The 14261-nt window shown below is 42.6% G+C and overlaps 1 protein-coding gene across 5 annotated transcripts in view; it reads left to right on the plus strand.

Moving 5' to 3' along the window:
- The window catches only part of ADCY8 (adenylate cyclase 8), a 464483-nt gene that overhangs the window by 412184 nt on the left and 38038 nt on the right, over positions 1 to 14261 (plus strand). For all 5 annotated transcript variants that reach the window (XM_075582007.1, XM_075582004.1, XM_075581999.1 and 2 more), the window contains one exon: positions 12267 to 12425. In XM_075582007.1, the coding sequence (XP_075438122.1) occupies positions 12267 to 12425 (159 nt within the window). The remainder of the gene's footprint in view (positions 1 to 12266; positions 12426 to 14261) is intronic.

The raw sequence follows: 14261 nt of genomic DNA on the forward strand, positions 1-14261 counted from the left end.
GACTGGCTGTATTTTTTCTTTATTTTTTCTTTGTTTATATATTTTTTATGAAGTGTATTTTAGTGTTTTTAAATGGTCAAATAAATTACTTGTAGTCTGTTCAAACTAAGACTTTATTCTACTTTGCACCACCATCAAGGAGGGGCTATCTGCTATGCTTCCTAGACTTGGGAGCTAGCATTGAAATCCTAAGAAGAACACCAAGATATTTTTATGTGTGCTTGCTCACACGAGGCCGTGTGAGTATTACCCTGTACTCTCATTTATATTTTATATTCTACCCCCATCCTTTCTCTATGTCACAAAACATTGAGATCCTATAAGCAAGAAAATATACTTTCCCCCAGGATTGCACTCACACTTGCCCGTGTGAGTGATTGCAGTTCTTGCTGCTCTTTATTTTATCACAGTCTGAGATTTATCAACATCACATGTATTTTCCCTTACATATTTGTTTTTATATCTGTTTGCTCTGAGGGAGATATCCCAACTGAGAGCTGTCGGCAAATCCAAGAAGAGATCCGGTCCTGAGGAGGAGAAAAAACCATTTCAGCAGAGATAAAGAAAATAAAACCGTAAAGAAACCTTGCTGTAATAGCATTTACACAAGGCCGTGTAAGGGTTTTTATATATTTTTATTACACCCACCATCATCTATTAGAGGTCATATACACCATAGTAAAATCCCTCAACCTGTGCTCCCCCTTCCTTTCTGTATCCCTGTACCAACAAGGATCCTGGATAGATCCTATTGGGGTCAGAGCCATAGGACGAGATGACAAAACTGAGGGGACCCTTGTATATATTTTCAAGGTTGTAATCATCTGTTTATATTTCCCCGGTCACACATTTGGGAGGGAGCGCCCGGGTTTTCCCCTGTTCTAGAGCCCATCTGTACCAGTTATACCTTAATATTGATGTAGCCAAGTGCCATGTTCCAGAGCGTGGTGTTGCCAGCCCTGCTGAGCCACGAGACCCCAAGGAGGATGAAACTGTATCCACGCTGGCCAGCGTGAGAGTTCACGTGTCCTTCTCGTTCACCCTGGCCGGGTCGTTGCCCAGCTGTGCCCAGCCAAAAGAGACCTGTTGGATGCTCTCCACCCTGCATACGGTGACGATCTTCCCTGTGAAGTAACACTGATGACAATTCCAGCGTCCAGGTGGACAATCGGCGAGGGTGCGTCCATCATCGAGGTACCGGATGGTGCCTCCATCGCTCCCGATATGACGACCACCTCTTTACGAATCCAGCACCCGATGACTTCCCAGCTGTGGTGATCTAGGATATCGATCCAGCATGGTCGGCGAGTCATGAGAATGCCCACCGCTTCCTACAGCGGCACCAAGAGATGCAGAAGGCCCGAGTCCACGCGGAAGCCTATGTGGCCGCCGCTGAGGAGCGTGTGGATGAATATCTACGAGGTGAGCGGGCCCTTGAGCATGCTTCAGCTCCACAGACCAAGGCATAGGCAGACCCAATCAGAGGACCGGCCGGTACTACGTTCGCTGCTTCTACAACTTTTCCGGTGCTGCCAGTGGAGGCTACTCCTGTTGATGTCATCATTCATCGGGATCTTCCAAGTGACCCTCCTGCTCTGGTTAGTAGCTTTGCAGTGCAATCTGTGGTGTTGCGGTGCCGGGAGCAGGAGCGAGACCAATATCTGGTTAAGGTCAGTACTAAGGGCATGGTCCCCAAGCCTCGGGTCTGAAAGGCCCAGACCCGAACTGTTCAACTTTCAAAGCCGCACGAGGGCGTGGAAAATTTAACATTTTCATTCGTGCAGGCTGAAAGCGGAGTATCCCAGGGGATACTCGCCAAAAGTGGAGTGTGATCCTCCCGGTTTGTCTTATTTTACTGCTGACAGGGTTGGGATTCAGGACACTGTTCTTGCTCCGGGAATGGAGGTGGCTAATGCTAAGCCAGTAATAAAGAAGGAGGTGCCAGCCCAATCCCCTACTGCCCGTTCTACCGTCCCCGCCACCTGCCCAGAGAATCCTGCCCTAGATAACAAGCATCGTCCCCTGTCCCCTCGGCCACGATCACCTACCATGACTGTAGCACCAAAGTGAATGTTGGAAAAGTATATAATATGTATGTATCTGACGACGCTAATTATGTGTACAGGTGGTGGGATCCTATGTTCAGGGATTATGTACCGCATTTAACAGGATGTTCAGGGGTTATGTACCGCATTTATATAGGACTTGCTTTGTCCTGGAGAGGGGCGATCGGGTAGATCACTGGTGGGAGAATGGCAAGTTTACTCCAGAGCAGGAGGCAGAGATAATGAGGAAACGTAACAAATGTATGGATAAGGGACTACTTGCACAAGGAGGATGATTTCAATGCTTCTCCCTGGGATGGACCACTATTCTGGGTATTGCCAGGCAGGGCGTGTGGGCAAAATCTTATGAAGAGTAGCCATACAGAGAGAGTCCTAGTCCAGCGTTTTAGGTGTTCTCATGGGTATGACTACCCTTATCTCTCTGAAGAGCTCAAGAGAACCGCAGAAGCTCATAGGAATGAGTGAGTAAGGACTAAATATTATATGACAGCTGTATTTAAGGAATGTAGTATTTAAGGAAGGCTCAGTATTTGGTTAAGGTCTGGCAGGTGGGACGTAATATTCATCTGGACTGATTCGAGTATGTTAGTGAGTACGGCAAGAAAAAGTGCTACTCAGTAACAGTGCCTGATAAGGAGGGTACGCTTGTCCTGAAGACAGACCCTGGTCACTACTATTGATACAGCAGGGGCGGTACTGCAATTTGTAAAGGGAGATACAGCAGGAATATACTGCATATTGAGTCGGGAGGTATTTTTTTATTTATTTATTTTTTAGCATGTTCTTGTATAGCTGTTTGTTTTAAGTACCGCTTTACAGAGACATTGTGCAGGCACAGGTCCCTGCCCTGTGGAGCTTACAATCTATGTTTTTGGTGCCTGAGGCACAGAGCGATAAAGTGACTTGCCCAAGGTCACAAAGAGCCGACACTGGGAATTGAACCAGGTTCCTCTGCTTCAAACTCAGTACCAGTCAGTGTCAGTCAGTGTCTTTACTCACTGAGCCACTATTTACAACAGGGACTGTACTTCACCCGGGCAAAAGGTTCTCTTGATTAAGAGGAACCAGTTATGCCGCCATTGTATTGTATAGTAATGTATTGTATTACATGTGTTTTATAATTCTGTGGGCCGGCACAATTATTGATGGTGCATAATTATGCTCCTCATGCGGGTTCGTGAGGAGGATTTTCACCAGAGGGAGGATGGAGCCAAGTGCCCCTGGCTATAGCCTTCTACTGGCCTCAACACTATAAGTCTTGATAGGAACAGGCAGTGTTGGGGTTAAACTCCTGCGCATGGCCTAGCCTGCAGTTGCAGCCTGGATGGGTACTATGTTGCTTTATCCAGGGGCAGGCCTAAACTGGCAGTTGGAGTGTCATACCTGGGGAAGGTACTGACTGGGTCACATGTATATGGTGTGATGCCTGTCGGTACCTGGACCTGCCCTGTTTTGGGGTGGGGTTACAAGCCTTCACCCCATGCATAAAAGCTCTACCAAATTGAGGTTGGTGATGATTATGGTACAGAAATACCCTTTTCCCTATAAGAGGATAAAGGAGATTGGGGCGTCTGCTCTAGGGATGGAGATGTGCCATGCTGCTATACAATAAACCTGCCGTTGGACCAACTATGGTGTGTGATTATTGGGAAGGAATATTGCCTATGGGGACCATCCTGCATTGAGCAGGATCCTCATTGGATGGAGGCGCTGCACTGTAAGAGATGGAGAAAGCCTGCCCTGTTGCTGGTCCCAAACACCAACCGCGGAGCAACTCACACCTCCTGAACCAAGCAGGTGAGCTACAGCACCGGGGAAACACCCATGTAGTGGCCAGATCTTCCGTGGCAGGGGGGAACATGTGCTATATTACCATCTCAGACCTCCTAATGTAAGTCAGTCATGAGGGTCAGCCTACGATATCAGATCGCCATACAAACATAAGTAACACTTTAGCTCTGATGGTCTTTTAAAAGATTTTAATGTCATTTTTATAACATCGTCAAGCTGTTATTTTTAGTGCTTTGTTTACAAGACAATGTACTTACAAAATCATACAAATAGTAAAGAGGTAAACTATGTATTTCAAATGAAAACTATTTGAAGAAATATTTTCAAAATGATCAGGGTCATTTTATAGGAAACACTCAATCTTTCAATAAATGTAATTGTGTGTACAATGGCCCTACTATACGCTGGATTGCAATTGTATACGTCTGGATCGAACATTGCCTCCATTCTTATACTTTCTTTAATTAAAAAGCCAGACAAGGATAGAAGTTCCCAGTCAGCAGCATTTATTTCCTAGAATATATCTTAACTGTATAGTGCACATATAGAAATAAAAAAGAACTCTTATTTACACTATTAAAAAAGATAATGAGTTAGCTCCGAAAACAAATTACATAAATATAGTCATGTTATAGGTTTCAAGTGTTGTTCTGTCTATAACCTCAATATGTCAGTATTGTGACTAAGGGTGCAGATAATCCTGCAAAATGATCCTCATGCGTACGGTAGGTCATAGAGTTGTTGATGTCCGTGTCAGGAGTTAGTAGATACTTAAGCAACTAGTATTATCCCCGAGTGGTATAATAGAAACAGCTGTGCTCAGAAATAGACACTCCAACAGGTAAGTACAGCATGACATACAGTATGCCCATTGTCGAACAATAACTGTATCCTAACTGTACTTCTATTAATTAACGACAGAGAAGCCCAATGCTACATCCAACATGACAAAAATACACAGTAAAACACTTATATATTCTCTTGAAAAGGGGTCATTTAGTTTAACCCTTTGGCCAAAGCATTGTAAGCTTGCGAGCCACGACAAGGCAGACACCCGTTCGCAAGTCCTAACACTACCAGATAAAATACTAATATACCTCTATTAGGTGGGAGAAAGACCACATTGAATCTATATCCAGTAGAATGAAAAGACCTACTGTACTAACTTGAGAAGTGGGGAGGGGCGGGCTTAAAACCTGGGAAGGAGGAACCACTAACCTCCAACAGCTGAGACAGCTGAGAATAGGTTAACAAAACACACAAACACCCTGCAAGCTCTTTTTAGGAACCCCTGAGCCCCCACAAAATATATACAGTATGTATATAAGTGTCAAAAAGGAGAGCTATTGAGCGTGGCATACACTGGCGACACACTTTATTCGAGCTCGGCTAGTCCCACGAATTCGGGTATACCCGGGTGTATTGAGGTTTGTGACTGTTTTCTGCCCGAGTGCATTGGGTTATTTTCCAGGCAGGGATTGAAGCATTTTATTCCCGCTGGCTGCAATACTGCACAGTATATATATATATATATACTGCATTACAATTCATGAATTTATGCCATCTGGTAGACACGCGAAGCATTGCAGCCTATTAAATCCTAATCATTATCATTTAACAGATCAGCCGCCCTTCAGCCAGGCATGAACCCAGGCTGGGAAGGCAAACGCAACGGGGCTTGTCAGAGGTGAGGAGCGGCGCATTCCAGGTATCTGCCAGGTACATACTGGGTATTTGCTCGAATAAAGTGTGTGGGTGCAGTAAGTATACAACAAATGACAGTATTAATTATACTGAATCTGTAGTTATAGAAAACTCTTAATTGTCCTGCCCTTTGAGGTATAGCAAGCTGCCCTGCATAGATTACGCATAGAAGGTACAGGTGGTACAGAGAGTCAGGGGGAAGAAGCTCAAGGTGCAGGAGGCACCATTGAAAATGCGCTCTGCCCCCACAAAGAAAGAAGGAAGAAGATTTTAAATTGCAGAGTAAAAGGATGCCAGCGAGCGGCTATCAATGGGACTAGCGCGAGGTGTGTGAGAACACGGTGGTAGAACACACTCTCTCCCAGTGACATCATCAGTAGACATCTGCCACTGCCTTTTGGTGCTTCTTACCCCTGACTGTCTGGCTCTTTCTCTCTGTACCACCTGTCCCTTCTATGCATAATCTATGCAGGGCAACTTGCTATATATATAAATGAAGCGTTATCTATATCTACAGATTCAGGCTAATTAATAGAAGTACAGTTAGGATACAGTTATTATTGTTTGACAATGGGAATATGTCATGGTACTTACCTGTTGGAGTGTCTACTTCTGAGCACAGCTGTATCTATTAAACCCCACAGGGATAATACTAGTTGCTTAAGTATCTACTAATTATCTACTAATTCCTGATACTTACATCAACAACTCTATGACCTATGCATGGGGTTAATTTTTGCAGGATTATCTGCACTCTTAGTCACAATACAAATAACTATATGTATGTCATTAGTTTTGGGAGCTCTCACAATATCTTTTAATAGAATGTAAATAAAACTTTTATATATTTTTTATCCCTGCATGTGCACTATACAACTCAGATATATACTAGGGTAATGAATGCTACAGACAGATTCTGTTCTTGTCTACGTAGTTTGTTATATACTGTACATCATCCCAAAAAGCAAAGCTCTTGTGAATATTTAATAGTCTGTGAGAGGATTTATCTCTAGTCTGTTCTTATACAGTATACACCCTTCAAAATAAGTGTATTCTGTCACAAATGTTTTTGACCTAATTATATATTTATAAAAGTATCAGTGTGGTTAAACAATTGCATTATCTATCCTAAATGATTACCTTTTTCAGAGGTTACATAATATTGATCAGGTCAGAACAAGAACAAGATTGTCCCTGAACAGCAAATGCATCTACTGTTTTGTCACTGCTACAATGTATGAGCTTTTGACATTCTAAGCTCTATAATGATAGATGTGCCTGGATTTTGTACCACTTTATTGCATATGAACTAAGAAAATTTAAACAAGCATTGATCCAATATGTCAGGAAAGTCTTATTTTTTTCTGCTTGGGTTAACACCAGTGCATTGCTCAGCATTGGATAACACTCTCAAGTGCTCTTGAAAGTAAAAATCCTAATTCTGTTGTAATTATGTGTCCCCTTTAGACTTGGAAGACGGGATTTCAGTTTGGCTGGGAGTATGGTCAAAATAAAAAACAATTAAGAGAGTTTATGAAACAGAACACTAGCACATAGTGAAATGAATGATGATAAGGAGCTGAATAATGATAGTCAGAATGAAAAATAGGTGGAACATGAATGAAGATCCTTGATACTAATTCCACATTTATGAAAAATGAATAAGAGTAGGTGGTGATTGACAATATGAAAAGTTACAATATTACGTTCTACTTCATTAGTCTAAGTGCATAAGGTTAAAGAGAGAGAGTTGGCATTTATAACACGTGCAATGTTTAAAAATTGATTGCAAGTCCTCTTGACGCAGCCTTGTCTGTTACTTTTGTAACTATAGCCTTGACCCCGCTGCCTACTACAGCGTCCGCTGTGGCGGACGCTGCACGGACGAGAGCCCTTCCCTCAATGGCGCCGGGCCCGCTGCGAGGGGGGGCCGCAGCGCTGGGGCGAGAGCTGCTCCTGCTCTCAATAGAATTGAGAGCAGGACTCGCGTCGAGCGATACGGCACGCCCCCCGGCGGTTCAGCCAATGAGGGCGAACCTGCCGGGTGACGTCATGGCCGCGCCCCGTCACTCCCCCGCCGGTCTCTCTTCCTGCAGTGAGCTGCAGACCAGGTAATCGGCTGCACGCGCGCGTTGCAGCAGAGATACCAGGGCCTTAGCCTTACTCTACACGTCTCTGATCATCCCCTCATCTCCAAGAGATTTTATCCTTTCTCAACTTTCTACCATAAATTGTAAAATATAACTAAGTATACTACTTACCTCCTAAACGTTAGGAGTCCACTTAATTAGGTCCTACAGGACCTTGGACAGTCGTCAGACAAAACCCCTTGTATGTACAGTACAACACCATGGATAGCTGCCTACTAATAATTGGATATCCTCCAGAGCTCCGAAATTGGATGGAGGGTGTTGCTTCTAACATAAACTCCAGGCTGCCGCTCTAGAAACCAGGTACTCCAACAGTGACCTTTGACTAGCCGAATTCTGGAGCTTGTGTCATCTTCTTGCCTGGCTCCTTGCCCTGCTGCTTTTGACTCCTGCTTCAGCTAATTCTTGCTTAGTCTTCAGTCCAGTCCTCGGCCTCTGATCCTTTTCCTCCACTCTGGTCCTTCGGCCAATGCTCGTATTTGTGCAATGCTTTGCTCTTAAGCCTCTGCTATAGATATAAGCCTTTTTAGGCCCAGATCCACAAATCTCTGTTAAGTCACATAACATTAAGCTATACCTAAATGCTAAACTTGGCATTACTTCTATCCAGACACACAAATAGAGCTTTTGTAGTGTCTGGATGTATGTAACAACATAGTTGGACATAATCTTTAAGAACATAGCATTATTTCCCGAAATTACTTCCCGCTTCTCTCCTCTCTCCCCTTAAGGAAAAGCACTATTTTAGGGCCATTCCCTTAACTGGCATAACATCACTGTATTAGTAGATAACACAACGTTATTGTCATGGGGAGCGACTCCAGGATGGAGTCAAATGGCTTGAACAGACTAGCAGGTGGATAATGATGGTCAGGAAACAGGCAAGGTCAGGGCTGGCAGCAAGCAGGTAGCGATGGTCAGTAAACGGGTCTCTATCTGTTTACTGACCATCACTACCTGCTTGCTACCTGCTGGCAGGCATCCAGCAGGCAGCGATGGTTTGTAAACTGGCTGAGGTCAGGGCTAGTGGCAAAAGGTAGTGATGGTCATTAAACAGGCAGGTCCGGGTGGGAGAGAAGGCAAAAGTCTGAACGGGTCTCGTACACAGCAACAGCAGAGGCATGAAGAAGCAGCAAGCTTGTCTGTAGGGAAGAACCACAATAAACAGGCACAGGAAACAGGAAGCAGAGGTCTTAAACAGGCCTGGCTGAGGCTAAGGGACACGTGCCAGATATTAAGTAATTAGAATTCTCAGAGAGTTCCCTGCAGAAATCAACAGCAGACAACAACAGTCCTGGTAACAGACCAACAGAACTGCAGGTAGGGAGCGAGAGAAACCAGAGTTCAATACCCTTCAGGGACATCACTGAAAGTTATCCTACAATAACGTGATGCTAAGCCTATGCAAATGTGATGTACTTTTGCATATAGTTAGCTTTGAGAGTGCCATATTAACTTAGTCAAAGTCCAATCCTGTTTTAGCAAACGTAAAATTATGAGTCCTGATTTAATGTTGTGCATTTAGCTCATAGTCTTCAGTCTGGGTAGAATAGTGAACAGGGTATCATGACTAAATATGCACTCTTTTAGGACCCTTGATTTGAATCTGGGGTGGATGGGCATGGATCCCACTGTTACCTCAAGTCAGTGGTACCAAAATCTTGGCTAACCTTTGACAATCATGAAGTGTTAATGGAAGACATAGTTGTAACCAAATAGTGATGGGAGTACAGAATGGGCCTTGCTCTTGTGACAGAATGATGGTCACGTAATGTCTGTTTACTGCCAGGACTATTTACTGTCAGGACTTGTTTAAAATATTGCTCAATTTCTAACAACATAGATATCCCTAATGGCAAATACTACGAATGCCTTTTGGCAAAATCACTTGCAAAAAGTAATAGAGAACTAATAAATACCCTGTCTTATGGATGGCAAGTGTTTTATCTCAACAAACATCTATACCCTTTCTTTTAACCTTTACATTGTCCTAATGACGTACCTGGTAAGGATGGGCCCTGTGTGCAAGAGGCCCTTAAGACATGCTAGGTATGTCATGGGCATTTGTTCATTTCCTAGAGGCAGATTTGGGCTGACAGCGCCGCCTCCTCTTCCGTTTCTAACATCCAGTTCCTGGAAACTGCCTGGTTCCCTAAGGGTTAACCACTACCATCAGGCTTCATTCAAAATTATATAAACAAACACATCCTCAGGTTGTTCAGATTGGTCAGGACGTTTAGCCGCCATTCAACTTGCCGCAGGGACATCTCTCCGCCAACCGTTTCGCTGCCAAGGTATGCCCCTAACTTTACCCCTTACCCTAAAAACCTCTCGTCTTAACCCCAAATACTAATGCTACCCCCTACCCTTAAAACCTTAACCCATTGCCCTAAATTCCCTTACTCTAACCCCTTACCCTAAATTCCCTTACTCTAACCCTTACCCTAAATTCCCTTACTCTAACCCCTTACCCTAAATTCCCTTACTCTAACCCCTTAAACTAAATTCCCTTACTCTAACCCCTTACCCTAAATTCCCTTACTCTAACCCCTTACCCTAAATTCCCGTACTCTAACCCCTTACCCTAATTCACTATCCTAAAAACCTTCTAATCCCTTACCCTAAAACCCCTATCCTTAACCCCGAACCCTAACCACTAAACCCCCTTAATGTGCTTAGTTTACTTGTGAAACGGCCGGTGGCAGAGTATCCAGTGGCAGAGCCACTGTGGTGAATAGTCCCTCGGTGGCCAAACGCCGGCGCCAACAAGGTCGCGGCAAAACGACCAAATGTCAGATTTTGGCTCAGATTTTAGCTAAATCTTCCTCTGTGGATGATCTTCAGGGACTGACAGTGTAGAGGAAGCTTTCTCCATGTATATGTATAGGTAAGTAAATAATGCTTGCTATTGACATGAACATTTGTAAATGGATAACTTATTTAAATGAACTACACTTGTAATGGGCAAACAAACAAAAATGACCTTGTCTGACTACTGTAAGTGATATGGACATTCCAAAGTGACATGTGACCTGTTAAACAAGTGCAATAAGTTGTGCTTGTATTAACCACATTTACAGGAATTGTTAATCCCACATTAATTTCTTCCATTAAGTGAATTCAAAAGTTACTGTACTGTATAAACATGTTGTAGCAGCCTTGTGTTCCCAGAGCAATGATCCAAAAGCGAAAAGCCTGCCATGCCCCGACTTCTCCTTTTCTTTCCAGCCCTGTATTAATACCTGTCTTGCTATTATCTCTCCTGGATGTTCTATCACTACTTCACAATCAACATGCTCATAACTGAAACTATTATTGCCCCATCTGCGTATTCTACCCCTTTAATGGAACCCTCATATATTATTAACAGCCTGACTTCCTCCCTATACTCCAAGCCCTTTTTTTGTGTTACCTTTCTACAGTACTTAAAATAACATTTGGGATTTGGTACATAGCTGTAATCTAAAAAAGCAGATGGATATTAAAACAAATGTAAGAGTGATCCTACAGTATGGGATTGTCTGCAGATTATTGCTACTGAGACATTTTTAAACTGAAGAGCTGGAGATACAACATAAATGCATTGGGAAATGTATGTGGATGAGGTTATCATTCTTTTTTTCCCCCTTATAACAATATGGCATTTCCTGTTTTATGCAAAATTGATGAATGATTTATTTTAGCAAGTGATACTCTTGTTATAAAACATCCTTGTTAGCTTCTACTACCAATAATCCCAAATACTCCGTTCCTTTCTTTTGCTTTTAGATAATTGAGGGCTATGATCAAATGGAGGTGTTTACTAAATTCTGTGATTTACTTACATTTGTAAGCTTTTCAGGAAAGGGTTTCCCTTTGGATACGTTTTCATGTATCATTGCTTGTCATTGATTTACCTTGTGTTGTTATTTTGTAAAGCGCTGCGTTCGTTGTTGGCGCTATATAAATACAAATATACATACATACGCAGAAACACGCCTCACTTATCAGTAAAAAAAAAGGGACCAAGTGACTAAATATTTGTATTTCAGATATCTACTATTCCAACAATTAAAAACTGGTATTTACTCAAAATAACTAGCATGGACTTGTTCTGTGATTTTATCATATGCTACTGTTGAATACATCTCTGTTACGTTTTGTCCTTGTTATATGCACTCGTATTGACCTAAAATCATACAAACTCACTTGATGGTTATTCCAATAGAGTTCTTTCAATCGTTGATCTATTTCAGGGGTGCTCAACTACTGTCCTGAAGCCACCCCTCACCCCCCGCCCCAACAAGTCAGGTTTTCAGGAAATTCCCAGCTTCAGCACAGGTGACTCAATCAGAGACTGAGCCTCTGATAGAGCCACCTGTGCTGAAGCAGGGACTGATTGAGTCACCTTTGCTGAAGCGGGGATATCCTAAAAACATGACCTTTTGGGGGGTCTTGAGGACTGGAGTGGAGCACCCCTGTTCTATTTTACTCTTCAGTTATAACATGTCTTTTCACAGGTCTGTGCATACAGTAGCATCTTCCTTCACCTATTACTTTTTTTTTTTTAACACAGCTGGAGTACACAGCAAGACTTGATTTTTTATGGCGTGTGCAGGCCAAAGAAGAAATCAATGAAATGAAGGAGTTAAGAGAGCACAATGAAAATATGCTCAGAAACATTCTGCCAAGTCACGTTGCTCGTCATTTCTTGGAGAAGGACCGAGATAATGAAGTATGTATTTATTTAATATATTGGATTTTTTTAATGGAAGTATATGTCATGGTTCTATCACAGCTACAGTATGCTTAAAAGCAATAAGTTAGCATGAGTTCATGAGAGACCTTTATGGCCTTTGCAACATTCTACTATACTACATTCATTTGATGTCAGAGTATTGTGCTCTTCTGAAGTTATGATATACTGTGTGTAGCAGAGTTATAAACATTCAACATCCTTATTCTGATAGCACTGATCCAGCAGCTTAGGCCTCATCCAGGGGCAAGCGGGGCAAGCGTGCACGCTCATGCGCAACGCGATCGAAACCATGAATCACAATGTGATTGTACATAGTGCGGGTGCGTGCGGGCACGTGCCCATGAGCTTTCTGCTTGCCGAGAAAAGCAAATTTGATTTTTTTCCCCGCTTGCGCTGGTCATGTGTGCAGTTCAGCCAATGAGGGCAAGCCCACCGGCACTCCCCCCTACGCGCAACTAGCAGGCCACGAATCGCCCGACCAACATGAGCGCCTGACGTCACGGAGCTTGAGCGCCAGCGTGCTCACATTCATCCTGGCCGCAGCCTATATCTTACCCTTGCTGGGATGAAAATGTTTCCTCCTCATCCAACTGCGGCACCAACAGCTCTTGACCCACTCTGGACTGCTTCATAGGGGCAGCTTGCTGAGAGAGGTCAAACAGTGATCTAGTTAACCTTGTAATTTTTGAAAGAGCTGGGTGCCCTTAAACTTTCGTAGATACCTCTGATTGGAATATCCCTGACTACTCCCAAAAAGAATGCAGCAAGGAATACAAAGCATAGAGGTCCATATCTATCATGTCGTGCTGAAAGAAACTTAAATGAACTATAAGATGTCCTCTGGTGCCAGAAAGTGTGGTTTTTTTTTTATTAATAACACTGCTTAGTATTTACGCCCCAAAACAGTGTCCTGCTACAAAGCTAATTTTTCATATTAAGTATGTGCCACTTTCCATTAAGATGTTTGCTCCGTCTTTGATTACCGCAGTAAAAGTAAAGTGGGAAAAACTATTAGAGAACCCACCTTTCTTTTAGCTCCTTGTTTTACTATAGTTGATTATGAAAACGCTTAAAAAAGAGATTTTTGAACCATACAATCTAGCAAGGAGATAAAGATAAAAGGGAAAAATGACGACAATTGGTAAAACTATTTTGGACCGAATTTGAAAAGCTAGTTAGTAAAGGAAGCAGAAGCAAAACAAGTGCTTTGAAAGGTTACACACTCTATATACTTTGATGTTCGTATACGTAAGTCTTTTTTTAAATGCCTGTATAAAGAAATACAATATTGCAGAGCCCACACAGTAGTTCCATTAAACACAATGTAGTCAGTGCACAGAAATATATATACTGTGTATAAGTGTAAAAGAAATAAAAATACATTTGATGGCAAAACGTTAAATTCTAAGAACGCGAGAGAACGCATTGCAGAAAATCAATACGGAGACTGCAGAAATAACAAGGATTAAAGGATGGCAAATTCATAAGATTACTCACAGCTGGAATGTGGATGCGAAAATTCTTCTGCATTCATTCATATGATTTTAAAGTGTGTGCTGCTTTTTTTTTGTCAGCTTTGCTAAAATCAGAGAAATGTATGTATTTATATACAAGTTAATTTTGTCTGCTTGCCAGCTGCTCCTAGCCAAATGGAAATGTGGTGTATACACCTTATATTACTTATTATGAGCAGATAGATGCAGCTGTTAAGATGAGATCTTAACTCACATCAACTTTACGGCTTCTCCGTGGCGTCACCTTAAAGGAGGAGAGGGATATGGTACCTGATAGGATGGTTTCCCTTCCTTTAAG

The sequence above is a fragment of the Ascaphus truei genome, chromosome 2 (assembly GCF_040206685.1).
Source record: "Ascaphus truei isolate aAscTru1 chromosome 2, aAscTru1.hap1, whole genome shotgun sequence".
NCBI classification, from domain to species: domain Eukaryota; kingdom Metazoa; phylum Chordata; class Amphibia; order Anura; family Ascaphidae; genus Ascaphus; species Ascaphus truei.